This window comes from Kogia breviceps, chromosome 6 (assembly GCF_026419965.1).
Source record: "Kogia breviceps isolate mKogBre1 chromosome 6, mKogBre1 haplotype 1, whole genome shotgun sequence".
NCBI classification, from domain to species: domain Eukaryota; kingdom Metazoa; phylum Chordata; class Mammalia; order Artiodactyla; family Physeteridae; genus Kogia; species Kogia breviceps.
In genome coordinates, this window is record NC_081315.1 from 120,314,406 (window position 1) to 120,342,302 (window position 27,897).

Genomic DNA, 27,897 nt, shown 5'->3' on the forward strand with positions numbered 1-27,897 from the left:
GCTCCAATATTTAGCCCGCCCACCACCGTCCCGGCGAGAACCGCCGTTTTCAAACCGCCAATCAAATTCTTCATTGTCTGCGAGCCTCCGTAGTGGTCGCCTTCTCCGATGCCCCGCCCCGCACGCTGAGGCAGCCCACGCCTGTGACGTAAACGACGGACGCACAGTCGCTGGGCCTGTCTTTTCCGAGGCGTACGGAAGAACGCTGTCGCTCCTCCTATGACGCGAAAACAACTACGACTTTAAGGATCGGGAGACGGGGAGGACTGAAGGACGCAGTCTCTGGCCCTGTATTTTGGGAATTGGACGGAGTAAGTTCTAAGTGGACTATAGGGTCGCCCAGGTTGGGTGAGGTCTGAATTCCTCTCAGTCCTTTTTTATGCAGCCCATTCTATCATCTGTCCTTCTCACCCCGCCCCCTCCCATCAACCCATCAGTTCGCTTGTCCTAGTGCTCTGTGCGCACGCGCAAAAGTCCTCCGGCAGCCTTTGTAGTTCCCAATTTTCAGTGATTGGGGGCGCGTGTTGTCCGGTGTTGGAAGGTTCGGGGCCGTCCCGTGTTTGGCGGCTTCCGTGCGGAAGGACGGGTACCGAGAGGGGCAGTAGTCAAAAGTGAAATTGCCTTACTTCACAGGTTCGAGTTTTGCTGGCTAAAAGATAGCGAGTGTGAGGACTTGTATTTTAAAATTAAGTCATTCTCTTTCTCAGAACTTTAGTCCTTGTCATTCAGAGAGCTGAAAATCCAGTTATGGAAGGAACAAATAATAAGGGTTAAATAGTGTACTGAGTACGTTAATAGACTTACTTAAGGGAAAACAGATGAGGAGGCAATTGATTACGGGAGACGTGGTAGTGGAAGGCTAGAAAGAGTAAGATGCCGTTTAACCTGGGCCTTGAAAATTGTATAGGAGTTTATGAGGCAGGGAAGATGAGAAGACTCATTTAAAGCGAAGGCTCAAGAAAGTGTTTGGGTACTGCTGAATACTCAGCTGTGACTAGAACAATGGTTCTTAACCTTTTGGGCACACCATTTGCTTTTAAAACATGATTTAAAAGCTATGATTGAGCCTCCCAGGAAAATGCGTGTACATGTCAAAACATTTTGCTACAACTTTTTCTAAGAATCGTGGAAGACGTTGAAATGGCCTATATATATATATATATATATATATATATATATATATATATATATATATATATATATTCACACACATATATGTGGTGTCTTGTCTAGTCTAGCTCACTGTTCCAGGTTATCTCTGCCTTTCATCGTCATTGAGCTATTTTACAATTGTGTAAGTTGTAGAAAACAATAATGGAAATCAGTCTTGCAATTATTGCCTTGATTAGTATTGCAGTCTATTTTAACAAATTCATGTCAACATTTCTGATTGCTTGTACTTGTTTGTGTCTAATTTTTGAGTTCTCCTTTGAAAAGGAGTTTTTGAGTAACTCCTTTTAACCAGGAGTTAAACTCCTGGTTTTTAACACTTGACTAGTTCCCTGGTTAATTGCTTAAATAAAATCTTTGACACGTGTTCATTTTATATATGTAGAAGTCATGATTTCACCTTTTCTTTAAAATTTATCTTTTGAAAATTTCATGGGATTCACAAGAATTCTTGAAATCCATCGCAAATTCCATGGACTTCAGATTAAGGATTTCTGAGTCAACATAGAGCGCATGGTAACAGGTTGCAAGAAGGTCTACTAAAAGGTAGGCAGTGTGGGAGTCAAGCATACCTGAGCTTACTTACCCAGCTAGCTTTAGCCAAGTCACTTAATCTTTGAGCCTTTGTAAAAAGAAGTCAAAAGAACCTAGAGGGATTATGAAGATTTTAAACAATGTATGTAAAGGAACTCGTATTGTTACACAGTAACTTTTATGTGTTTAAAGCCCATGAAACCAGTTCATTCAACAATTTTTTAAAACTACAGATTATGTTACTAGAAGGTGCTGAGGAGTTTCTGATGTTGAAAGTTTTAATGTCAGAGTCAGAAAATTAGATCTGTGTTTTAGACAAGTTACACAGCTTCTGTGAAGGATGGATGACTTCTAGAACAATTTATAAACTAGTTCCATATTGTTGTGACAGTAGTTGTGGAAAACACTGGATGGAGATAAGAGCCATTCCAAAGGTTGAATTGATAGGACTTAATAACAGATTGGTAATGATAATGATAATAACTCAGTAGAGTGTGTGCTATATAGCAGCAATGGGAAGGGGTTTATTTATTTTGATTAATTCTTACAACTCTATTATGCAGGTATAATTTTTATTCACATTTTATAGACCATAGAAAGATGAGGTAACTTGCTCAAAATCCATACAGCTAGTAAATAGCTTGATTGGTTAACTAAGTGGAATATGTCATCCTTAAATAAAATGAGGATGGTGAGAAGAACAGTCACGGGTAGGAAAGATAATAAGTTTGATTTGGAATGTATGGAATGACAACACACATATTTGTTATCATAGGACATTGAGAAAGTAAACTATGAAGATCAAAATTGTAACAAAAGTACTGCCATGTAACTTCCTGATCTTCTGCAACCATTGTGTAGGAAAGCTTAACTTGTACCATAGCTTGTTATTTCCTGTTTAATTAATGTCTTCCCCTAAAGTGAAGGTATATTTGATTATCTATAGAATATATTTTTAAGATTGAAAATTGCAGATGAGTGTTATTCACAGTAGGCAAGATTTTCTGAACTTAATTCTCCAAGCCACAAAAAACCGTTAGGAGAAGGAAAGAAGGAGAGTATCTGGGCTGAGATACGAGAATGATGGGAAAAGTCTGATTTCTGGGAGAATTGTGACTTTCTGTGCTTATGCAGTTCTGTCCACTATTTCCTTAGATGGTCGCTTTGACAATGCAAAGAAATGGAGAGCTGGTGGTCTGCCCTCTATAATTTGTAGTTTTTTCAGAAGGGAAAGTTAGCGTGTATCCTGCTGTAGTGAGTCGTACCCTACATTTGTATTTTGTTTATAATTCTACCCCCTAACAAAATAACTTGAAATGCTTAACACTTTACAGTTTATTAGATCCTTTTAAATATATTATTTAGCTAATCACCAAATGCTGAGGTTGTGATCAAACTCAAGTCTACCTTCATAGTGTTTATATATTCTAGTGAGACAGACAAGCAATAGAATTATAATTCCAGGTAGGGATAAGAGGATACAAGTGTGGAAAGTGGTGACTGAGCAGGCGGTAGGGTTAAGGTTGGCTGGGAGGGGATGTTTTAGATTGGGTGAAAGAGAAAGCCTCCTCTTGAGAAAGTGACATTTGCACAGCCCTGAATGAACAAGGAAGTAATCCCTGCAGGTGTGGCAGGGAAACTAGAGAGCAACAGGAGCAAAAGCCTTGAGATGGGAATGGCCTTAGCTTGTTTTAAAAGGAACAAAAAGATGGTGTGTTGTGGTTGGAATGAGCACCCTGGAAGAAGTTGCGAGTGATGAAGTTAGAACGAGATCCCCAAGCCAGATGGAATAGGGCCTATAGGCCACAGTAAGGACTTTGGATTCTATTCTGAGTGTGGTAAGAAGCCTGTGGAGGATTTTGTTCAAGAGATTGACATTTTATTTACATATTTAAATGATTATTCCAGCTGCTATCTGGAGAATTGATAATGGAAGAAGAGTAGAAGCAAGCAAATGTTAGGATGTGTTGGCAGAAGTTCAGGCAAGACACCATGATGGTTTGGGACAGGTGGTTGTGATGGAAGGAATGAGAAAGATTCATATTCAGTATGTATTTCGAAAAGGTAGAGCTAACAGAAATGCTAATGAATTGGCTGTGGGATGTGAGAAAAGAAGAATTAAGAAGGATTTCAGTGTTTTTGCCCTCTCAGCAATTTTGTCACTGGTGTTTTCTGAGGTGCGGAAAACTAGGCAAAAAATAGGTTTGTTAAAATTAGAGAGTTCAATTTCTGCCAATTTAAGCTTGAGATACACAAGAAATAACCAAGTCAAATGGACAGTTCCATGTTGGAATGGGGAGCTAATGGGAAAAGTCAGGGCTGGAAAAGATAGGTTTGTGAAATATCAGCATAGAGCCAAGGAGCTTAAAGCCGGACGCCCTCTGAAAGGAGGTCTGTGTAGATAAAAAGGGGGCTCAGGACTGAATGCAATCCTAGGCAGCATGTAAAGGTAGAGCAGAGTAGGAGGGTCCAGAAAAGGAAATTGAGAAGAATACGCCTGGAAACTAAAGGAAGAAAATGTTTTCAGTGAGGGAGTTACCAGCTGCGGATGCTGCTTAGAGGTCCCGGTAGACAGCAGAGATAATTGTTTTCAGTTTCATTAGAAAGGTGGAAAAGAAAGCCTGACAGGATGGGTTGGGGTTGGAGTGCAAGGTGAGGACTGTGGTTATACAGCACTGAATGACACCTGATTGTCTTTCTAATGATTAACTCTGACATATTCCTCCATTTTATGAGTTATGTTAGCATCATCTAAATAAATACTTAAGTACTTGTATATTTTAAAAATTGGTGCTTAGCCAATCAGCAGAAGCCTATTCTAAAATTACCAGAATACTCTTCTATTGACTTTGGTGAGAATGCACATTTAGTTGGAGATTGAAGTGAAAATGCATTAATGTCTTTGTACCCTTTTACTGGATGTCTCTTTGAAACACTATTTCTATTACTCTCTGCAGCATCACTGTTGCAGTGACAGATTCTAGCTGACAGTCAGACTCAGGAGACACAAATAGACTTTAATCTTATACTGTGTTTACTGAGCTTTAAAGGATGGATACAAGACAGATGATACAGTAGGACAGAATCTTCATCTCATCTGGAGGCCTAGCCCCAGCATTTACCCAAATCCACTGCTTCCCCTGCCCCCAGCCTCCGACAAGTATGACTTCCACAGATAAAGGCCACGGTGTTTTGGGTCACCTTGATATGTAAGAGCTTTAGCCCTTTTGCCCACCAATCTATTGTGTCATTCTGGTTACAGCCTTAAGGACTGCATACCAACTAATAGCAGATCCCAACCCAGTGAGACAGAGGAGACAGATGAAACTCTCCCCATTTGTCTTAATGCTCCCGTTTCCAAAAAAAACATGTTATGGCAGACCGAGGTTATTCTTAGGCAAGGCTGCATCACCCCAGGCCTCATGTTAAGCCTTTGCTCATCTACTCATTTTTTGTGTGCATACCTTTAGTGATTCAACTAAGATGACACAATTCATTCAACAAATTTTTGAATGAGTACTGTGTACCAGGGACTGGGGTTTCACCAGTAAGCAAAAGAGACAAAAATCTGATTTCATCAATCTTACCTTCTAGAAAGGATAAAGAATAAACAAATGTATAGTAATGTTAGAAACAAGTACAATAGAAAAAAGACTGGAGAGATGCAGTATCTGTCCAGAACTTTGCAGTTTTAAATAAGGTCATGGGAGATCTCACTGAGGTGACATTTGAACAAGACTTCAGCAAGTGAGGAAGCAAGCCATGTTATCTAGGGGATAATTTTAGAGAGAATATCAAGTTCAAAAATCCCTCAGTTGAGTTTGCCAGCTGAGTTGTAGCTACAGCTAGAAAAGCAGCATGGCTGGAGCGGAGGGAGCAAAGAGGCATGCACAGTAACTTGAGGAATGAGGGGGTTGAAAGTTGCGGCCCAAGAAATAAACACTGGGACAGGAAGGTCACCTGAAAAAGAAATAGTGGATTCTGTGACTTATCAGTTGAATTCTGCTTCTAGTAAACAAATTAACATTTTTAAAAATCAAGAATCAATTTTTATTTCATTAGAAGTTGTATTTTAAAATGCAAATAACTTTTTTGAGGTTTTTCAAAATGAAGAATGTTTCAGTTCCTTATGTTATACTTTGAGATATAAATTAGACATAAATTATACTAGGATAATCTGGTTCTGCAGTTTAAGACATAAAATACTGAAGCTATGCTCCATAACATAGGAGGCAACTTATTTTAAAAGTAAAAACAAGGCCAAATGAGAAGTGAATGAGAAAACTAAAAATTAAACACTCAAGAAGGCCAATGAAAGTTTCCGCAGCTGATGGTGAAAATGTCTGAAAAGTGCTCCCTGAAGTTTGTTCTCTGGCAGTCAAATTTCAGTCCATTTCCCTTCAGACAAAGGCGAAACTAAACATTTTTTCTGTATTACTAATTATTTGTACTGAGTTGATATTTACCTTTTTGCAGTTGACAGGAATGGAAACTGAAAGTGTAAATCAAGAAAAGGCACTGGAAGAGGAAAGCACTGAAAAGAAAAAAGAAGTAGAAAAAAAGAAAAGGTCTCGAGTAAAACAGGTCCTTGCAGATATTGCAAAGCAGGTGGACTTCTGGTTTGGAGATGCAAATCTTCACAAGGATAGATTTCTTCGAGAGCAGATAGAAAAATCTAGAGATGGATGTAAGTTTGCTTCAGTGTACAATTGAACTAATTTTAAGAGGTGTATCTACTTCTAAGGTAGTGTATGTTATTCTGTAATATAGTGCATATAGCATCAAATACTACGTTTTTGTAATGTGTATAATTTTACGAGAACTATAGTAGGTCACTTTTATAGCCTTTATATTTTTACAGTTAAAAACTCACTAGGCCTCTAGCAACTTCAAAGCAGATGAACATTTACCACGTATGTTTGAGAATGCATAGAGGTATGTGCAGGATTCAGACAGAAAGGCATTTTACCTAGTCCGCATTTCAAAACATCTTTGATTAGTTTTGAAGGGAAGTTGTATTAATTTTGTGTTATGAATGTATAACCATGACCAGTAGGGCTGTGCCTAACTTAAGGGGCATATTAAATTCATCCCAAGTACCATTTATTCTGCTGGTTTATCTTTTTAATGTTTTATTTTTAATTGTATTTATTCACTTTAACTTTTATTAGATGTTGATATATCACTTCTCGTGTCATTCAACAAAATGAAAAAATTGACCACTGATGGAAAGTTAATAGCCAGAGCATTGAAAAATTCAGCTGTTGTAGAGGTAAGAATTGTTGCAACTTATTATGTCACATAATATTGTATTAGTGTATTAACCTTATGTACTGTTTTAAAGCTGGATTTAGAAGGCACCAGAATCAGGAGAAAAAAACCTCTGGGTGAAAGACCAAAGGATGAGGATGAGCGGACTGTGTATGTGGTAAGCCATTTTTCTGTAAAGTGTCATCCCCAAAAAATAGCAAACATTTTAATATGCAGTTAAGTAAAAATTTATTCTAAGACTTAACATTTTATTTAATATTGCTTCTAATTTATCATAGGAATTACTTCCCAAAAATGTTAATCACAGCTGGATTGAAAGAGTATTTGGGAAATGTGGCAATGTTGTTTATATAAGTATACCACATTATAAGTCTACTGGAGATCCAAAGGGATTTGCCTTTGTGGAATTTGAAACAAAAGAACAAGCAGCAAAAGCTATTGAGGTAAGTCCAGAACCTAAAAGAAAGGAAAAGAAAATTACCAAGTGTTTTTAAATAGTAACAAAATTTTATTTCATTTCAGTTTCTTAATAACCCACCAGAGGAAGCACCAAGAAAACCTGGTATATTTCCCAAGACAGTGAAAAACAAGCCCATTCCTGCCCTTAGAGTAGCGGGTGAGTTATTAAATATTTTTAAAGTAGATGTAGTTGAAGTAAAATAATAAATAATAAAAAGATAAAATTGTTACAGAAGAAAAGAAAAAGAAAAAGAAGAAGAAAGGCCGAATGAAGAAAGAAGACAGTATCCAGACCAAAGAGTCAAATATGGACACAAGCAAGGAAAGCGTCTGTAAAAAAAGAACGAGGACCACATCTGAGGGCTCTGAAGTAGAGGTTACTGAACCCCAAAAGCCACCCACAAAGAAGAAGAAAAAACGAGAAAGAATTGAAGTATCCAGCTTACCTTTAGGCAAAACAGGGAAGAGAAAGAGAAGTAGCTCTGGAGATGCAGATTACGTAACTCCCAAATCAAAGCTTAAAAAAGTGGCTCAGAAAGACAACATTAAAAAAGAAGCTTCAGAAGTTTGTAAAGAAAACAAAGGTATTTCTAACTTTAAGCTTACGATTAGATAAATAAGGTTTTTTTTTTCTTAACTTTATTTATTGTTATTTAATTTAGAATTAGAAGTCTCTACTGAAGAGGAAAAAGACACTGGAGATATAAAAGATGGATCCCTCTTGAAAGCAAAAAGAAAGCATAAGAAAAAACATAAAGAGAGGCATAAAATGGGAGAAGAGGTTATACCATTACGAGTACTATCAAAGTAAGTCAGCGGTACAAATTATATTGTTGGCAGTTGACACACTCCATCACCATTGCTAAAGTGCAATTCCAATTTGTATTGAACAGAGTTGCATATTAGCAACAGTAATGGCCTGAAGCCATCATCTGCAGGCAAGTTGCTATAACACAATTGGGGTTTAAAGAGGAACCACCGCACTAAAACATGGAAGCACTTATTTTTTATCAAGTCACAGCAAGTGCCTCCATGTTAAAGTAGAGGGTGTTCCTTAATAGATTTAGAAGTACAGCTTTAATGTACCATAGACCGGCCATTCAATTTAAGTACTCCTGAATTTTTCTTGAAGTTAAAATGAAAAAGGAAGACTTACCATCACTAAAACATGGAAGCACTTACTTTTTTAGTTTCAAAGCAAGTACATCCACGTTTAAGTGGTGGGGAGCCCAGTCTTGGGAAGAAAAATAAAAATCATGAATGTTCTTTGACCTGTAAAGGAAATTTAGAAAATAATCTGGGATCAGAACAAACGCGTCAGTTTGGACCTGTCCGACAAAGGCCTATTAAGTTAAATTAAGTAAAATTTCATCGTAAGGATTATATATTTTTATCCTTTACTCACAATTAAACAAGCAATGCTGTATTTTCATTATTTTATTTTCAGAGCTTCATTAGTAGCTAGTTTCAACAATTTATCCTATAAAAATAGATCTGAATCCTTGAAAGTGTCGGTTTGGGGACACCTCCACTGAAACATGGAAGCACTTACTTTTGTTTTACACAGCAGGTACCCCCATGTTAAAGCAAAGGGGATCCCCTTGGCTTCTGCAAGTTGGAAAGTTTGCCATCTCGAATCCAGAGGCATAATTTGGATTCACTTCTACTCAAACATGGAAGCACTTACTATTTTAAAAGTCACAGAAAGTACTTCCATGTTAAAGTTAAAGGGAGTCCATCTACTCAAGGGGTGAGAGATAAGTAGAAGAAAGCAAATGGCATACCTTTTAGAAGAGAGTTTTTCTTAACCTTCCTGGATTACTTTCCAAAGAATCCAGTTTTCCTCTTGGAGGGTTAAAAGGCAAGGACTTTGGGTACTTCTATTTATACTATTCTTAACTCCTGAATTCCTTTTGCCTTTTTATCTCAGAGAATCATTACAAGAGCCCTTTGTTATTCTAATGTATCAGCTCTCAGGGAATGTATGGTCCTGGGTGGGTCTGGATACTTTTTTTTTTTTTTGAAGTATACAGATGTCAATGTTAACAGCTAAAACCATTACCACAGATATTCTCCTCTTTAAAAAAAAAAAAAAATCCCCTATCTGCTTGTTTGATGGCATAGATTAGGGTAACAATGAGTGCTCCTGCAGAGCCAGGGGAGGCATTGTGTTTCTATCTGGTGGAGCTCTAGCTGTTTGAAGAAACATCTTACACGTTAAATGTATGTAAATAAATAAATTGCTTCCATGGGGTGTTTTTTTCTTCTTAGAAATTCCTTTTGATTCAAGTAAATACTAAGGAATGTTGTCTCAAATTGGAAGCAGTTTAACAAATCTTTAAATTTTAATTTCTCATTTTTTCCCCAGAGTTGACTGACTTTGCTAGTGAATGTTACTAGTTAATTAATTCAATACTTTTAGTTTCATCAGTTCAGATATTTGAAACACACTCAAGAATTGACTCAGCAAATATAAAACATTTAATCTGAATGTTGGAGCAAAGGAAACTCCCCTTTGCTTGTTTGCCAGATGGACTTAGAACTCAGGAAATAATTTGAGTGTAAGTGTTTAAAGAAAGAAAGGTTGGGAGGAGGAGTGATTGTAAGTCACTGAATGTCTGTATTACATACTTACTTTTTATGTAATGATCTGTTGTCACTATTTTAAAAGTACAGTGTTTTTTCATTATAGGACCGAATGGCTGGATTTGAAAAAAGAGTATTTAGCACTGCAAAAAGCTAGCATGGCGTCTTTAAAAAAAACAATATCCCAAATAAAATCAGAGTCAGAAATGGAAACAAACCATGGAGTACCTACTAAGTCCGAAATGAAAAATGAAAAAAGTAAGCATCACTATGATAGTTTTTGTAGCATTATATTGTACTTACACTAAAAGTACTTTGAGTTATTATAAGATAAACTTTAGTTTTAAAAACTTGATTATACAATGGCTGTTATTAGAACAATTACTGATTTGTCAAGTTGTCCAGACGTGATTTATTCTTAACATACGAATATTTGAAGGGTTCATTTTAAACAGTATCTTTTTTAATCATATAAGTTTTCTCTACAGTTTTCATTATTAATCAAATTTAGTAATGAGTGCCTAGTTTGAGTTGGGCAGGTTTGTAGAAACAAAGATGATAATTTCTCACCTGACATGTTATTCCTTGGTATTAACCACAAGCAGGAACAAATTAAAACAAGGTTTTTGTGAAATCTTCAATATTAGGATATATTTTAAATTCCTGTAAGTTGAAAATACAAATTTCACATTTGAATTGTAATTTATATACAGTATTCTTAAATATTATCCTATGCCTGTTTATTTCTTCACTGAGTAAAGCATTTTGTTACTTGGTTCATTGAAAAGGAGCTTTTTTTTTTTTTTTTAAGGTTTTACAAGTGCTCTTCTAATGGTAAAAGTTTGCATTTACAATAATAAAGGTTTTTGTATTTTACTTCTTGGTAATCTGCAACAAATAGTATAACTTACAACATAATGACTCTGTGAGTAAATTTAAATTATTTAAATCAGCCTGAGAAATCATTATTGTTATTCTAAAGTGGGCCTCCTAAGGGTTAAATAATTAAGTGTAAGAGATTTATTTCTGCTCTTTTTCTTTTCAAACAGCAGACAGTGAAGAGGGTGGTCCCCAGGAGAAGGTTAATGCTGCAGGACCACAGTTTGTGAGTGGTGTGATTGTGAAGATCATTAGCACTGAGCCTTTACCTGGCAGGAAACAAGTCAGGGTAATGCTTTGGAATCCCCAGGATAGCTGTTTCTCTTTCCTCTAAAAAACTCCCCCATGTGAAGGTGTTTTGAATGTGGAAAATGAGGCAAATCAAATTAGAATTTGTTCTCTTGTGGTAAACTGGTCACTGGTTTTGATTCCATAATAACCCTTAAGTTTGACTTGAAGCACATTCTAAAGACTGAAATTCCTCACTGGATCAAATTTACAGCGAACATAGTTTAATCCATTTATAGGAAAAGTGCAATTTGTGCTTATTTTTATTGGTGCCCTTAATGGTGGTTGTATAGTTGGATGAGGAAACCATACTACAGTTATTATAACTAATAGGGTAGATAAAGTAAAATGTTTCCCAGTGTTCCTCTGTTTTCAGAAAAATCTAGAGAAACTAGATTTTAGGAAAATGCTTAGTGATAAAACTTTTTTAAAGATTTAATCAACATTAGAGTTGGTTTGAAATTATTTTTAAAATAAAATTGTAATTATCTGCCGTTGTCTGGTTTGGAGCAAACTAGAGAATTTGTGATTTGTTTTCATTAGAGCTCTTAGCTTTCGATAGATTCCTAAAAGATTTTGTGACTTAAAACAAGTCAGAACTATTTTGGAATAAAAGGGATAATATGCATATTTTTCACTTACCATGGGCTTAGTTTCTTTTTGTCTGTTAATGAATCCTCTTGGGAATTGAAATTTTTTTCCTGAAAGAAAGGCAGGGTTTATTTTGGAGGTAAGAGCCTTTTAAATTTTTATTTTTAAAAATTTTTGGTGTTTTTAATCCATGCTGATTATTTTAAACATTTGAAACAATGACAGAAAAGTGTAAACTATTTTGCAAAGCTCCAAAAATTTTACATGCATATGCAAATAAATCTTTATTTCTACACAATTTACACTTTAAATTGCTATTCATACGGTGTTAGTCTTTTTTCACTTTATAAAGTTATCTTCTACAGCATTTTGTACAGCACAGCAATATTTCTTTCTTATTCACATATTCCTTTGAGTGGGAGTACCCTATTTTATTTACTTTTAAACCTTGTCACCCATTTAGGTAAGACGCTTTCTTTTTAAACTATGTAACATGTTCTGTAACATAGCACATATATTTAAAATTCTTATACTGACATCAGCACCATGTAGTATATTGTTTTGCTTTTGCATAGACTCTTAGCAGTCACATTTTTTGACTTGCATAACCATTAAGGTTGCTCATTGTAACCATCTGTAAGCACTTCATCTGAAACCCTATCCCCTAAAATCCTGTAGCTGTCATTAACACATAAATTTAGATTCTCATTACAGTATTAATGAGGAACCTGGTCAATCCCAAATTGGTATTACCAGCTTGCATTTCAAAGTTTGGTCACAGTATAGACTATCAAATAAGAAGGAGAAAAAATTGAGGATGTAAATGCTGCTGTGGTTAGTAAGACTGAAAAAGATTTAACAGAAAAATTATACAAAGTTTGTTATTTGGAATGACTGACATAGGATCAATTATATTTATCAAATAGCTTTTATTATCTAAATGGTAATTATGTCAATTACAGATTCTTCATTTATGATCACCAAAATCGTAAAATAACTGCATTAACCAAGTTAGTAATTACTTACATTTTGCTGGAACAAAAACTGAGCTACAATTGTTACTGCTGTCTGTGACTTGCCCATGTGATTACCAGGTTAATTTGTCATTCTAAGAAGGGTTTTAAATCCGGAGATTAGTCTGACATTATAATGGATATTTAGTAAATATCTTTTGAATTGTAGTAATCTAATCTGTCTGATAAATCAATTATAAAACTCTCACTACTACCAATGAATACATTAAAATTTCATCACTTCATTACCATAGTTTCTTGCTTTGTGTCTAAATTTAATACTGATTAGATAGAGAAATGGGAAGAATTAGCAGGTATATTTCTCTCCAGTTCTCTTAATTTTCTTTCATTGAATTAGCATACATCTATTAAGAGCCTATTTTGTGATAGACAGTGTTTTAAGTGTTGGGATGAATTAAGATTTAGTCCCTGGCTTGTACATAAGCACAGGTTTTTACTACTTTATAAACTTTTCTTATGAAAAAATATTTCCAGGTATTGCTCAGTTCTTTTTGTAATTCATACTTTAAAAATCCAATGTCTAAAAGTAATCTAGGGAATTCTTTGGCGGTTCACTAGTTAGGACTCCTCGCTCTCACTGCCGAAGGCCTGGGTTCAATCCCTGGTCGGGGAACTAAGATCCCACAAGCTGCATGGCGGGGCCAAAGAAAATAATAAATGTTTTAAAATAAATAAATAAAAGTAATCTAAATTAGTTGTGCCTTGAAATTTTGGGTTAAAACTAAAGGAGGTGTGGTGGGTAAGACTTTTTTCCCCCAGTTGGGAACCTTCAGTTATTTCTTTAGCTTTATGAATGGAAGTTGATGAATTAAGAATTAGTGTAACATTCCTGCATAATTGCATTGCATACACTGTAGAACCTGCTGCGAAAAAAAAAAAGACTAGGAATGCAGGAATCTTGTTAATTTGCCCTCACAGCAGGCCGTATAGGTAAAACTTTTCCTTGCTGTGTGACTCAACTTGTTTAGAAGAGGTTGCTTAGGTATTTTATCAGAGAATAAAAGCTCTTGAGATATCTGTATTACCATAGACTACTTGGGAACTACTTTGTATGTTCCTTGAAAGTTTTTTTACAAGTGGTTATAAAAAGTTTACATATATTTTAAGTCATAAGTGATTTGGTACAGGTGAGTGGAAATACACCTTCTTCCTTAATCCCTGTTCGATTTTGTTTGCTTTTTAATTTTACTCTTTAACTACACCCAGACTTGGAAACCTTCTTCTGAATTTGGGGTTGTATTTGTACATTCTGCTCTACAAATCTCTTTTCCTTATGCAATATTCCCATTCCAGTTAAGATTTTAAGGATGCTGTTGAAGGAAGGAAAGTTATTAGAGTTGATGTTAAATTGGTTCTTAACTTTGTCCAAGTCACTTTTTAAGAGCATTCGTTTTGAGGGATTTTTTTTTTTCTTGTTTTTTTTTTTTTTTTGGTTTTTGGCTGCACTGTGTGGCTTGTGGGATCTTAGTTCTCCGACCAGGGATTGAACTTGGGCCCTCAGCAGAGAGAGCACAGAGGCCTAACCACTGGACCGCCAGGAAATTCCCCATTTGTATATATTTTAGAAGAAATGTTTGATATAGGGTAGTTTCGCCTCATTTTAAATGACATATTCCTGAATTTTATAATAGATTCTAGTACAACCATTGAGATAATTTTAGAATTATATTGAAACATTTTTATTATTTATTTTAAGCCTTTCTAAACTCTAACGCAGGATACTTTGGCAGTAATCTCAGAAGTTGTTTATGTTGATTTGCTGGAAGGAGATACCGAATGCCATGCTAGATTTAAAACTCCTGAGGATGCTCAAGCAGTAATAAATGCATATACGGAAATTAAAAAGAAACACTGCTGGAAACTAGAGATTCTTTCTGGTAAAACTTTATAGAACATTCTTTTTTAACAATTCTTATTGTGGGGTGATTGTTTTCTAATTTCTGAGTTTGGCTAATGAAACTACGTTGTTGGGTTTTTTTGGTACTATAATATGCATAAAGTAGCATTAAATAAAATCAGACAACTATTCCGGTTCTGTTGTTGACAATATAAAGCCTTGAATATGTTTCTTCATCTGTATCCTTATGATCAACATTTTTGTGGGTTTTTTGTTCCGTTTTTTTTAAGGTGACCATGAACAGAGGTATTGGCAGAAGATTTTGGTAGATAGGCAGGCCAAACTTAATCAGCCTCGTGAAAAGAAAAGAGGCACTGAGAAGGTAATCAATTCATTTTTTTAAATTTCTCTAGATTTTGAAATATACGAAATTAGAATTATTTTCCACACAAGGGTACATAATTCTATCTTTTTTTAAAAAGAAAATAGTGATGTAATTTAAATTTCTGACTGTTTTCATTTATGGCTTTGTGGTGAATGATTATTTAAAGATTGTCTTAATGGTAAAAAACACAATGTATTTAGATTATACTTTTTAAAAATATGAGCCTCCACAGATAAGATTGAGAGACTATGCATCACATTCCCTGTAGCAATGGTAAGCTTTATTCCTTTTTCTCTAGACGAGCTGACAAGTGAAAGAAACAAGCTTAAATAAGTACATTAAATAATTTAAAGCAAGCTCTCTTTCAATAATTTTATTTTAAATGACACTAAATTTATTAGATATTTATTGTTGCTAGTAAGCTGTCTAGTATATTCTTTTAAAACATTATTATACATGTAAAGATTAGAACATCTTAAAGTGCTTAGAATAAAATAGGGCACATAATAACTGCTCTACTATGTGCACATAATAATAGTAATATTACTAGTATCAATTTTTTAATGTATATTTTAAAAATATGGAAAGATGTACGTACATCCTTTTATGATTGATTAACACTTGAAAGGTCATACTTGCTGTGTTCTAGGTTTGTTGCTTTACGGTCCTATTTATAAAATTCTTTTTTTTTTTAATTGGAAAATCAAGCTTTTTCATCAGCGTTACATAGCCTAGGATTCATTGGAATTTAAGATGATTTAGTAGGAGGTTTTCTACTGGTCTTTGTTAATTCTGTTTCTGTGAATGTGGACTGAATTTGCTGAGATGGGGAAGCCTCCCTTCTTAAGGACTCTTTCAGGTTCAAGAGGTGTTAATTTCAAAGCCTGCTTGAGAGTATTTAAATGTTAAAATCTTTAATCCAGAACTGACAACTGAAATGAAATCATTTTGTTAAATAATACTTATCCTTCTGATTGGTGTGAAATTTCATTTAAATTTTATATATTTTTAAAACTAGAAATCAGAAAGTGTGTTTTTCAGAAAGATTCCATCTCCACAAGTTAAATTTGAGACAAGGAAATAAACATTGACTTAGGGAATTTTATAAATTGGGTTGGAAAGCAGTGAGTAGTTCTATCGTTGACTTGGAGAGTTCTCATTTAGCTGTTTCACCATCAGGTTTATCATACACATGATTTGTGTGATAAACCTCTGAAAGTATAGAATCCTAGCTAAAGCTATGGATGTAACTAGTTAGCTCATTTCATGAAATGAAAAAAAGGTACCACACAGAGAAGCTTCTCAGAGGAGAGGGGGTTAGACCATAATTTAGTTTACTTCTTTGTTCATTTATTTAATTAATATTATTGGTGCCAGTTTGTGTTAGCCACTGTTCTAGGAACTGAGTATATAGCTGTGAGTAACAAAGTCCCCTTCTTTGTTGAGGCTTAGAGGTAATATAGTAATAGGTCAGATGATGACATGTGCTGTACAGAAAACTCAAAAGTATAATGGGATACATGAGATGAGATTGTCTGGGAAGTTCTCTTTGCAAAGGTGACAATAGAGGAGACCTTAGGGAAGGGAGCAAGCAAGCCAGGAAAATTTAGATGCCTAGCTTTCCAGTCTGAGGCAACAGAAAGTGCAGAGGCCTTGGGACTTCCCTGGTGGTCCAGTGGTAAAGAATCTGCCTTCCGATGCAGGGGACAAGGGTTTAATCCCTGGTCAGAGAACTCAGATACCACATGCCATGGGGCAACTAAGCCAGTGCGCCACAACTACTGAGCCTGCCACCTCAACTAGAGGGCACGAGTACCACAAACTACAGAGCCCAGGCTCTCTGGAGCCTGCACGCCACTAGAGAGAAAAAACTCCGCATGCCACAACTAGAGAGAAGCCTGCGTGCCGCAACTAAGAACCGACACAGCCAAAAATATAAATAAATAAATAAATATATTTTTAAAAGAAAATGCAGAGGCCTTGAAAGGAAATTGTGAGACTAGGAGGACAGTGTAGCTGGAGTACTGGAAGCAAGCATGTTAGTAATGGAAATTAAGTATTTAGAAAAAATTAGCAGCCAAAAGTATAGCATAAATACCTCACTGACATGCCAGCCTACCGTTTCCACAGTAACATTATACTTGGTCCATAATTGAGTGAAAGAAAAGCACCAATAAAAAATACTGGTTCTTATTTTAACATTGTGGAGGAGCAGGCTACTGGGGACACTTTCCTGAGCTCTGGTCAGTTTACACAGAATTAAAAGACAAAAGAATTGGTATAAATATTTTATTTTCTATGTATGATATTTTTACCCATAAAATCAAGTACAGATAAGTTAAATTAAGACCTCTGACAAAAGATCAGTAAGATGAAGGAAAGATCTGCCAAAAGGGATCTGTTTCATTCTACCCAGACCAAATCTTTGTAGTGTACCCTATAACTTTGAGCACATTGGTAAAATTAGATAACAGGTACTGGAGACACAGTAAGGCTTTTCTCATTTCTCTTTAGCTTTTAAAGCATATTTGAATTTTTTTATGTTTTTATTAAAATGTTCTTTACAAAGTACTGATAGGTCAGATATTAAGCAGGTATAGGTAGAATTCATAAAATGTGTGAAGAGCATATCAGTGTGACAGTTTTAAACACTTACATTTTTACTCACTTCACTGATAAAAAGGCTTTTAGTTTAATCTGAAAGTGATTTCCTGCCAGTGGCCACTTATCACCAGTTTAAATAAACTATTTTAATGAATACTCATTAGAATCTGTGTTTTTAAGAGAATAAAATTTTCATTTCCTCCAAAGCTAAATAAGATACCTTAAGTTTTTTTATCAAGAAAGCTTCTGGAATATATAGATATTTTAAATGTTCTTCTGCATTCCATATAATTTCATTTGCCTTCTTTAAAATTTTCAAGTATTTATGTAAGGGTGTAATTAATAAGTACTCTTAATAGCAGTTTCTTATTTGGAACAAATTTTTTTAATTTGTAAGCAAACCTTTGTGTAGCACTTAGCCCAAAATACGCTGTCTCATTCAAATAATATATGAATTTTCAAGCACAATATAATTATTAAAAACCACACATCATTTAAGAAGTGTCTTGATAATTAATACTCAAGCCCAAAGGGCTATGAAACAACAAATGTTGGTCCTTAAGCCTCCTAAAATGTCAAAAAAATTACCAGCATGGAATGTTTTTTTTCCCCTAATTTTATATTGGAGCATAATTGATTAACATTGTTGTGTTACTTTCAGGTGTACAGCAAAGTGATTCAGTTATACATATACATGTATCTATTCTTTTTCAAATTCTTTTTCCATTTAGTTTATTACAGAATATTGAGGAGTGTTCCTTGTGCTGTACAGTAGGTCCTTGTTGGTGGAATGGTTATTTTTAATTGAAAATTTTTTTAGTAATCTGGAACTAAAATGAGAGGATCTTAGGTAATTCAAAGATTTAATATCTATTTAATAAGCCATAATCTAGACAGTTCTGTCTGTAACTGATTTGATCTAAGCTTAATTATCTCATTTGTTTTCTTCCACTTTTTAAGAAATTTTATTCAAGCTAATAGTTATGAGATTTTTCTAGTCATAATTATCTTCCTCTTTTTAGGTATCCAGTACATTCTAATTTCTGATTTCTTTCTCTGTAGTTAATCACCAAAGCCGAAAAGATCAGACTCGAAAAGACACAACAAGCAAGTAAACACATTAGATTTTCTGAATATGATTGAAAAAAACATTTTGGTTCACCTCTTAAGATTTCACTCGATGCTAGAGCTATTCTTAGGGAATTCTTTTTTTTTTTTTTTTTTTTTTTTTTAATGGTAGTAATGTATAATGAATGTTTTTCTAAAACCTACATTTAATTAAAAAATAGTTTTGTTCCTTAACTTGTAAACAAGACTTTTGTCCAGAGGCAATTACACTGCATACCACAGTTTTTTCAGTAAACATTGTATTTGTTGAAATTATCTGATATAAATCAACCTCAAAGTGATTTAGAAAGTAAATGTGTTTTGAACATTATCTTTTTTTCCAAACATTATCATTAATTTTGCTGGTTTGTATTACAAAAACAATAACATTTTTGCAAAAATAATAATACCACATAAATAAATAGTTAAGGAAAAAATGTTTAACAGAGAACTCTCACTGTACTTATTTTGTAGCTTGCTTTTTCCATTTGAAACATCTTAAATACTTTTTCATGTTGATTTATGCAGAGACATATGTGTGATATTTCATTCTGCTTATTGCACTTTGCTTATCTGAGCTTCCACTGAACAGACCATATGAACTGTTTCCAATTAAAATGTTAAGTGAGTTTGTTTTCATAAATGAAGCTAATAAACATTTTATTTTGGTTAGACAAAATAAAATGTACCAGATGCTGTGAACACAGAAAAAAAAAAAAAAAATCTAGGAATCAGCCTTAGGCATAACCAAAGTCTTTCATTTTATTCGGGTAAATCACAGAATGGTATGTTGAAGGCCTTCCCAGAACTGAACCTTGCAGGGCATGTACGTGACTGGCATCTTAATCTCTCACCAGGTATCAGGAAAGTACTCTGGACAGCCCTGGGGTTCATTTTCTTGGGCTACAAACCCATTTTTAGTTCCATCAGTGTCGTCCAGCAGTGAGGGACTAATTTGGCTCTCCCTTCTATGCATTGTGGGAAGCAAAGGATCAAGAATCTATTCACTCCTATGGGCCAAAAATTTGAGGAGATAGGCTACATCACTAGTTGGGATGGCAACAGCTTATCAGTGCCAAAAATAGGTATGCTGGGGCTTCCCTGGTGGCGCAGTGGTTAAGAATCCACCTGCCAATGAAGGGGACATGGGTTCAAGCCCTGTTCCGGGAAGATCCCACATGCCATGGAGCAACTAAGCCCATGCACCACAACTACTGAGCCTGTGCTCTAGAGCCCACAAGCTACAACTACTGAGCCCGTGCGCCACAACTGCTGAAGCCTGCATGCCTGGAGCCTGTGCTCCTCTGCAACAAGAGAAGCCACGACAATGGGGAGCCCGCGCACCGCAACGAAGAGCAGCCCCCGCTCGCCGCAACTAGAGAAAGCCCGCACGCACCAACGAAGACCCAACGCAGCCAAAAATAAAGACAAACAAATTATTTTTTTTTAAAAAGGTATACTGACAGGTTGCCACTGACTCACTAGTTTTTCTCTCCCCATGAAGGAAAGTTAGCATACACACTCGTGAAGGAAAAGAATGATCAATTAATAGTTGCTAAACCCTCTTGTGAGGATTGTGACTAAATATGCTCCAGTTGACCCAGAATAATCAAAAGTAGGTGTATGTCTCAAGAATTGAGTTAATCTCAAGGAGGACTCTCATAAGGTGACTTCGAAGAGGTTATCAAATAAAATTTCAAAAATTCTCCTCTTGGCAGTCTTTAAAATAAGAGAAGCAATCATTCAACAAATATCTGTGTTTAGACACTCTTGCCCTCGTGGTGCTTATGTTTCAGCAGTAGATAGAGAAAATAAACAAAAATAAGTAAAAATCACACAGTTGGTTAGATAAGTCCTAGGGACAAATGGAAAAGGTGGAGGAGGAGAAAACCCTATTCATTCATTCTTTCACTTATTCTTTAATTCACTTAATTAAAGGAATACTTATTTAGCCCCTGCTATATATCAGACACGGACACTATCAACGTTAGAGATACAAAGAAGAGGTAAGGAAGGTCCCCTGCCCTTGAGGAATTTACAGCCTTGGGGAAGACAGGCAAGTCAACATAAAGTTGCAGTACAATGTAAGTGACAGGACAAGTTACTCCAGATATGGGATGGGTTCCTGAAAGCAAAGTCATAATTCTGCATGACCTTTCAAGGTCTCTAACGTTTGATCCTCTGGGTAGGTGTATTCCCTTCATTATCCAACACTTAGTACCTAGTAATTGCTTAGTAAGTATTTGTTTAATTGAGTTGAATGTGTGCTTCAGGATGTTCCCCAAGATCTGATGCTGATTTAGTTGCATAAAGGATATTTTCTCTTTCAAGTTGGATTCTCAGTACTCATGTTCTTTTTTTTTTTTTTTTCTTTTTTTAGTGCCTACTACATACCTGTCTTTGTGCGTGTCAGTGGGGTTTCCTTCCTTAACTGAGATGCTAATTTTATTTAAGCACCTTGCAGTAGCTCAGTACCACTGTAGCAAAGAAAACCTCCATGGTCATTGTCTTTTGTTAACCTGTTTACTTTGTTACTTCAGTGAAGTAGGTGCCACTATTATCACCACTTCAAAAATGAAACTGAAGCACTTGCCCAAGGTCAAAATAGCTAGCTAGTCTAGGATTTAAACTCAGTTTCTCCTACTCTAAAGACCACATATTTAAATGATTAGAACACCTCCCTTTCTCCCGACCTCTTCCCACTTTTCTTCCTTTCTTATTTCCTTCTTTTCAACCAATGCTTTGCCTCTCATAGTAGAGATGTACTGCAATTTCTTGTAGTTATCTGCTTTATTTTACTACTAAAAGCAATGCTGTATGTCCTCCACCTTTGTTGACATGTGTGTGTGTGTCTGCAGTATAGATTTCTGGAATGGGAATTGCCAGGGCAGAAATATATTTTACATAGCATGACTGAAATAGTCCAAAAACGCTGTACAAATTTTCACTGCCAGCAAGTTAACTACATTCTTGTAAATATTTTCTCCCATTCAATCTCTTGCCTTTCAACTTGGTTTATGGAACATTTATTTTACAGATATTTTATATTTTTACAGAGTGATATCTTTTTTTTTTTCTTTTTATCTATACCACATGGTTTGTGGGATCTTAGTTCCCCCACCAGGGAACCCAGGCCCGTGGCAGTGAAAGCACCAAGTCTTAACCTCTGGACTGACAGGGAATTCCCAGAGCCATATCTTTTAATTTGCTGTTAACAGAACATGATTTCCCAATCTGAAACCTGTGAATCCTGTCTTTACCTCATTTTTTGATTTTGATATCCAGAAGATAGAGACATAAGCAGAGATCTTTCTTGAGTTAGCATGAGTGAGTCCATTCTTTGCAGCCAGTACAACCTTAATTAAAAGGAATATCATTCTTTAAAAAATAAATCACACATTTTTTTTAGTCTAGGTTCATGAGTTTTTAGGCAGTAGTAATTTCTCAAGAACTCAGTAGACTTCCTTGATTCCAGAGAATTCCACATGCTAATAACCACATCCTTGGTCTTTTTAAAGACATATTTCTGTGCTATCTTGCTTCCTTACCTCTCTCTGGATTTAAGAGAGCTGCTGTGACCAAGTTATACTATTCATCTAAAATTTTTTTCCCCAAATTTCCAGTTTTTTAACCATTTGTTTAAATTGAAGTATAGTTAATTTACAATGTTGTGTTAGTTTCAGGTGTACAGCAAAGTGATTTATATGTACATACATATATGTACTTTTTCAGATTCTTTTCCACTATAGGCTATTACAAGATATTGAATATAGTTCCCTGTGCTATACAGTAGGTCCCTGTTGTTTTTAAATCACACATTTTTGAAAATGCCTTAAGAAGTTTATAATACAGAAAAGCAATTGGAATGAAAAACTAGAAAGGAGTCATTCTAGGAAAGAGTCAACGCTATCACTTGTACTTAGTCCTCACTTGTCTGTTGACCTTCTTAATGATACCACACAAACAAGGCTGCCTTTTTCATATTGAGGCCCAAGTCATGCACTGATAGCAGCATTTGCATAGGTTACAATGTGAATGGTGTTCTTGGATTTGTGCAGTGCACAATCTGCCCACCATACGTGGCAGCCCAGCGCACAAGGATGTTCAGCTTTTTGTGTTTTGTATTTGAGAATATTCTTCCACTTCTGAAGGAAACAGAACCAAAAACTACCATTCTTATAAATCGTCACAAGTAGTCCAGGTCTGGGGCGATCCAAACCTAGAGGCACGATTTGTAATATAGACCAAATCATCATCTAAGTAGAGACTTCAGGGACAGGAATTAAAATAGGGATCTCTAAAGGTAGTCCATAGTCCTGAGATTTTGAACTACTATAGGACAATGTTAGTTTTTCATTATTATTCTTTCTGTAGCCAATACTTAGAGCTATAATCATAACTATATTCCAAGGGTATGGAATATAACATATTCCTGGAAGGTTTTAGATTTGTTTTATCTTGACTAAACAAGGCTTGGTCTTAAGAAAAGTGTTGTGTTTTTGTTTTTAATCCTACAAACCAATGAGGAAAGATTAAACAACTTAATAGAAAAATGGATGAAGATTAGGAAGTACAAATGGCCAATAAACATAATGAACAGACCCATGAACTCATTAGTAATAAAGAAAATGAAAATAAAATGAGGCACCCTGCCCTTTTATGGGTCGATTAGATTGACAAAATAAAAAAGATTAGGGCTTCCCTGGTGGCGCAGTGGTTAAGAACCCACCTGCCAATGCAGAGGACATGGGTTCGAGCCGTGGTCCAGGAAGATCCCACATGCTGCAGAGCAACTAAGCCGGGGAGCCACAACTACTGAGCCTCGTGCCACAACTACCGAAGCCTACGTACCTAGAGCCCGTGCTCCGCAACAAGAGAAGCCACCGCATTGAGAAGCCTATGCACTGCAACTAGAGAAAGCCTGTGGGTAGCAACGAAGACCCAATGCAACCAAAAATAAATAAATAAAATTTTTTAAAAAAAGATTATTAGTATTATCCTGTATGATCAGGGATAGGGGTAAAGGGCTAATATTATATACTGTATTGTGAATTGATAGAACTTTACCACCATGCAACTGGAATCCACAGTAGTATTTAGAATAATAGCTTATACCAATGAACAGTTATTTGAAAGAATCAACTGACAATATCAGCATCCTTATACCCGTACAATAGGCTTAGCTGATGCTAGGGAAAAAAAAAAAGGCTTTTTTGTGCTTTGAGTCCATTTGATAAGCCTCTTGCTCTGTTATCTTTTAACTAGAATAGCTCTGAATTTGTATTTCCAAGAGTCTTTAGTGGCATGAGTAAACAAAAATTGTCCGGATTTAAGGAGTTTATTTTCCTGTACTTAAAGAACATTTATTTCATGGAATTACTTATGAAGTAACCTTTCAAACAAACCCCTACCAAATCCTTATTTTAATATAAAGTGAAGTGTACAAAAATAGGATGGCTATTTAAAAATTAATCTTAAAAAAAATTTTAAATTAAAATTAATCTTCATATCTTGTGGGTTAACTAGTGAATTCATTATTCAGTTGATAAATTCTGAACCAATGAGTATGGAAAATAATAATGTACATCTTTACCTAAAATATTACAAAACCATTATTTCAGTTGCAATAGAAATGAGCCCACAAACGAAGGTGTACAAGGAATATAACTTTATTTTCCCATAACACAACTCTGTTTCAAGCCGCACAAATATTCTTTTTTTTTTAATAGATTTTTATTGGAGTACAATTGCTTCACAATACTGTGTTAGTTTCTGTTTTACACCAAAGTGAATCAGTCATATGCATACATATGTCCCCATATCCCCTCCCTCTTGAGCCTCCCTCCCACCCTCTCTCTCCCACCCCTCTAGGTCATGGCAAAGCACTGAGCTGATCTCCCTGTGCTATGCTGCTGCTTCCCACTAGCTATTTTACATTCGGTAGTGTATATATGTCGATGCTACTCTCACTTGGCCCCAGCTTCCCGCTCCCACCCCACGTCCTCAAGTCCATTCTCTATGGCTACATCTTTATTCCTGCCCTGCAACAAGGTTCATCAGTACCTTTTTTTTTTTTGGGATTCTATGTATGTGTGTTACAATATGGTATTTGTTTTTCTCTTTCTGACTTATTTGCAAATGAAACAACGAAGTATTAATCTACAAAATATATAAACAGCTCATGGAGTTCAATATCAAAAAAACAACCAATCCAATTAAAAACTGGGTGGAAGATCTAAATAGACATTTCACCGAGGAAGACATACGGATGGTCAAGAGGCACATGAAGGGCTTCCCTGGTGGCGCAGTGGCTGAGAGTCTGCCTGCCGATGCAGGGGACACGGGATCGTGGCCCAGTCCGGGAAGATCCCACCCCACCCCATGAGCCATGGCCGCTGAGCCTGCGCGTCCAGAGCCTGTGCTCCGCAACAGGAGAGGCCACAACAGTGAGAGGCCTGCGTACTGCAAAAAAAAAAAAAAAAAGCACATGAAAAGATGCTCAACATCACTAATTATTAGAGAATTGCAAATTAAAACAACAATGAGGTATCATCTCACACCAGCCAGAATGGCTATTATCAAAAAATCTAAATAATGCTGGAAAGAGTGTAGTGAAAAGGGAACACTCCTGCACTGTTGGTGGGAATGTAAATTGATACACCCACAAATGTTCTTAATCTCAGTCAATTTAGGGTTCTCTCCCTTTCACTAAGTGTTGAGTCAAAATTCTCAAGGCTATGCAATATGAAGTTTGAGGGGACTATTTATCTCCAGAAATATATCTGAGAAGGCCACTGTTCCATTTATGAAGTTACAAGTCTTGAATTCAGCTGCAAAGGTATTCTTGTATACTTGGCTCAATAGTTCTCATGGTACTTCTGGGCCATGCATAGGACACAAGAATAACTCCAGAGCTTTTGTGCTGTGCTGAAACTTGCCCGGCTCATGAGATAAATACTCAGTGATTGTTGATTTTCTTCACCTGTCAATCAGAGTAAGAATAGGTCAATACAGGGCCCAGCAACATATTTACAGAATAAGTGTGCAAGAATGAGTGAGAAAGAAATTTTATTATTTACAGTTTTTTTGGTTGCAAGAAACAGAAAATAACTCCATTAAATTAAGCAAAGGAAAAAAATTATTGTCAGAATACAAGGGAGGCACATGAACTCTGTGGAAGAGATAGCTGAATAATAAAGCTTCAAGAAGTGCAGGACCCCTGGCAGCTCTGGACCTCTTGACAATAGGAGTTTTTAGAGAGCCTACTTCAACTGTTCACTTGACTCAGTAGCAGTGCTCTCCAGGCTTGTAACTCTCAATTCCAAATTCCAAATTCCCAGAAGACAGACTCTGACAGACCAAGCCCGGGTCAGGTGCATTCTTAGATCAATCAGTTGTGGCCAGAGGAGTAGATTTTCTGAATAGTCACACTAGGATTGATTACAGGTTTGGAAGTATTTCTTAAAGAGGGCAAAAGGTTGTTAGTTGAATATTTACCTAACTAATTCTATTGTAGTAGTAAAGTTGAGAGAACAGCATATGTAAAAATAATAAATTTGGAACTTGTCTGCCATGTTTGGGACACAGCAAAGAATCTCAGCAGCTGAAAAGATTGATTAAAAGAATGTAGGAAAAGATAAAGAATGGGAGAAGTAGATAAGGATCAGTCTATAGAAATTTTTTGAATGTCAGACTCGGGGTATGACCTGAAGGCAACTGAAGATTCTAAACACGGGAAGGATATCATGAAATATCAGTCTAATAAAATGAACATCAATATGTAACTCTTTGAAGTGATGAAGGAAAAAACAGATATCAGTGAAACTAGATTAGAAAGCCACTAGAATATCTCTGTCATGAAGAAGTGGAGTCCAGTGAAAATGGAAAGGGTATTATTGAGGAAGAGCTGACAGTCATTGGTGACTGATCAGATATAAATGTTGATGGAAGTGGAAGAGCCAAAGCCTGAGATTTTAGGCTGGATGGCAGAACACAGCAGTTGATTAAAAAAAAAAAAAAATAGTTAAGATGAGAGTTGATTTTTCAAGAGGTAGACCCGTGAGGTGGAGGTGTGATTGTTAGCTTTTTAATATGTGCTAATTTGGGGGTAGAATTCTAAGTGGAAATATCCTGCAGTTTGTTGGACAAATAGGAAACCACGATCAGATAATAGCAAGAGGCCAAATACAGGGACTTGGGTTTCTCCCACATAGCTGTGCTATTGAGGCTGTGATGCCAGAGCAGTATTTTGGAAAAGAGGGTATAAGGTCACATGTCAATCATTTATTTGTAATTATTATATATTTAGTCATTTAAATATGCAAAAACACAGAGCTAAAACTTAAAAGTAACCTAAGTAATCGCTGTGCTGCAAAAAGCACCAGTGTTTAAGTCTTATAAATAGCAATTACAGTAACAACTCTCTTTTCAACTTCTTATGGAAGTATAACATGTGTACTGAAAACTATATGTTAAAGCTTAGTAAAGATTAATGAAATTTTACAAAAGGGCTACACTTGGGTAAGCAGAGCACCCAAATCAAGAATGATAAGCACCCTAGAAAAACCTCTGCTTCCAGTCGCTCCCACTCCCTTCACCAAGGGAGGACTCAGCATAGATTAGTTTCACCTGATTTTGTGCTTTATACAAACAGAATCGGACATTTAGATGTTCTTCTTAGGTCACTGGTTTGCTCATTCCAGGACTGTTTCTAAAAGAAAAATCCTAAGTCATCAAAAAGAGACCAGTTGTTTACATGATGGTACAATTTATACAATTGAATGCTCTGTAGCAGTTAAGACTGAAGTGGAGAAAAGATGTTACAAACCAATAATATATGAGCCCATCTGGGTAAACATATTAAAGAGAATATATCTCCTTTAGAAAAGCATATATCATATATGTACTGTTATATACATTAAACACATTTTAGAATAATACACAGGAAATTTGATAATAGTGATACCTTTGGTGAAGAACTGAAGTAATGACAAAGACTTTTTAATTTTTATGTCTTTCTGTCCTGTTTCCATATTTTAATAAACATGCATTACTTGTGTTTAATTTTAAAAATATGAATAGAAAGTTGAAGAATCCTCTGAATACAATCCTTACATTTAATATGAGAACCCTTCTTGCCATCTGTGCAATAA

At 35.7% G+C, this 27,897-nt stretch overlaps 1 protein-coding gene across 7 annotated transcripts; it reads left to right on the forward strand.

Moving 5' to 3' along the window:
* Window positions 1–35: 35 nt before the first annotated feature.
* LARP7 (La ribonucleoprotein 7, transcriptional regulator) lies at window positions 36–19,378 on the forward strand. 7 transcript variants are annotated; one of them, XM_067036494.1, is made up of 14 exons: window positions 209–311; window positions 1,617–1,716; window positions 6,181–6,391; window positions 6,876–6,976; window positions 7,049–7,132; window positions 7,254–7,418; window positions 7,498–7,591; window positions 7,668–8,018; window positions 8,097–8,241; window positions 10,127–10,278; window positions 11,070–11,188; window positions 14,530–14,689; window positions 14,940–15,031; window positions 18,701–19,378. In XM_067036494.1, the coding sequence occupies exons 3-14, from the start codon at window positions 6,190–6,192 to the stop codon at window positions 18,779–18,781; spliced, it is 1,746 nt and encodes a 581-aa protein (XP_066892595.1). In that variant the 5' UTR covers window positions 209–311; window positions 1,617–1,716; window positions 6,181–6,189; the 3' UTR covers window positions 18,782–19,378. The 7 variants fall into 7 exon arrangements, with proteins under 7 accessions (XP_058922602.1, XP_066892598.1, XP_066892597.1 ...); XM_059066619.2 differs by lacking the exon at window positions 1,617–1,716 and having other exon boundaries at window positions 36–311; XM_067036497.1 differs by lacking the exon at window positions 1,617–1,716 and having other exon boundaries at window positions 36–311; window positions 11,070–11,125; window positions 18,701–19,187.
* The last annotated feature ends 8,519 nt before the right edge of the window (window positions 19,379–27,897 follow it).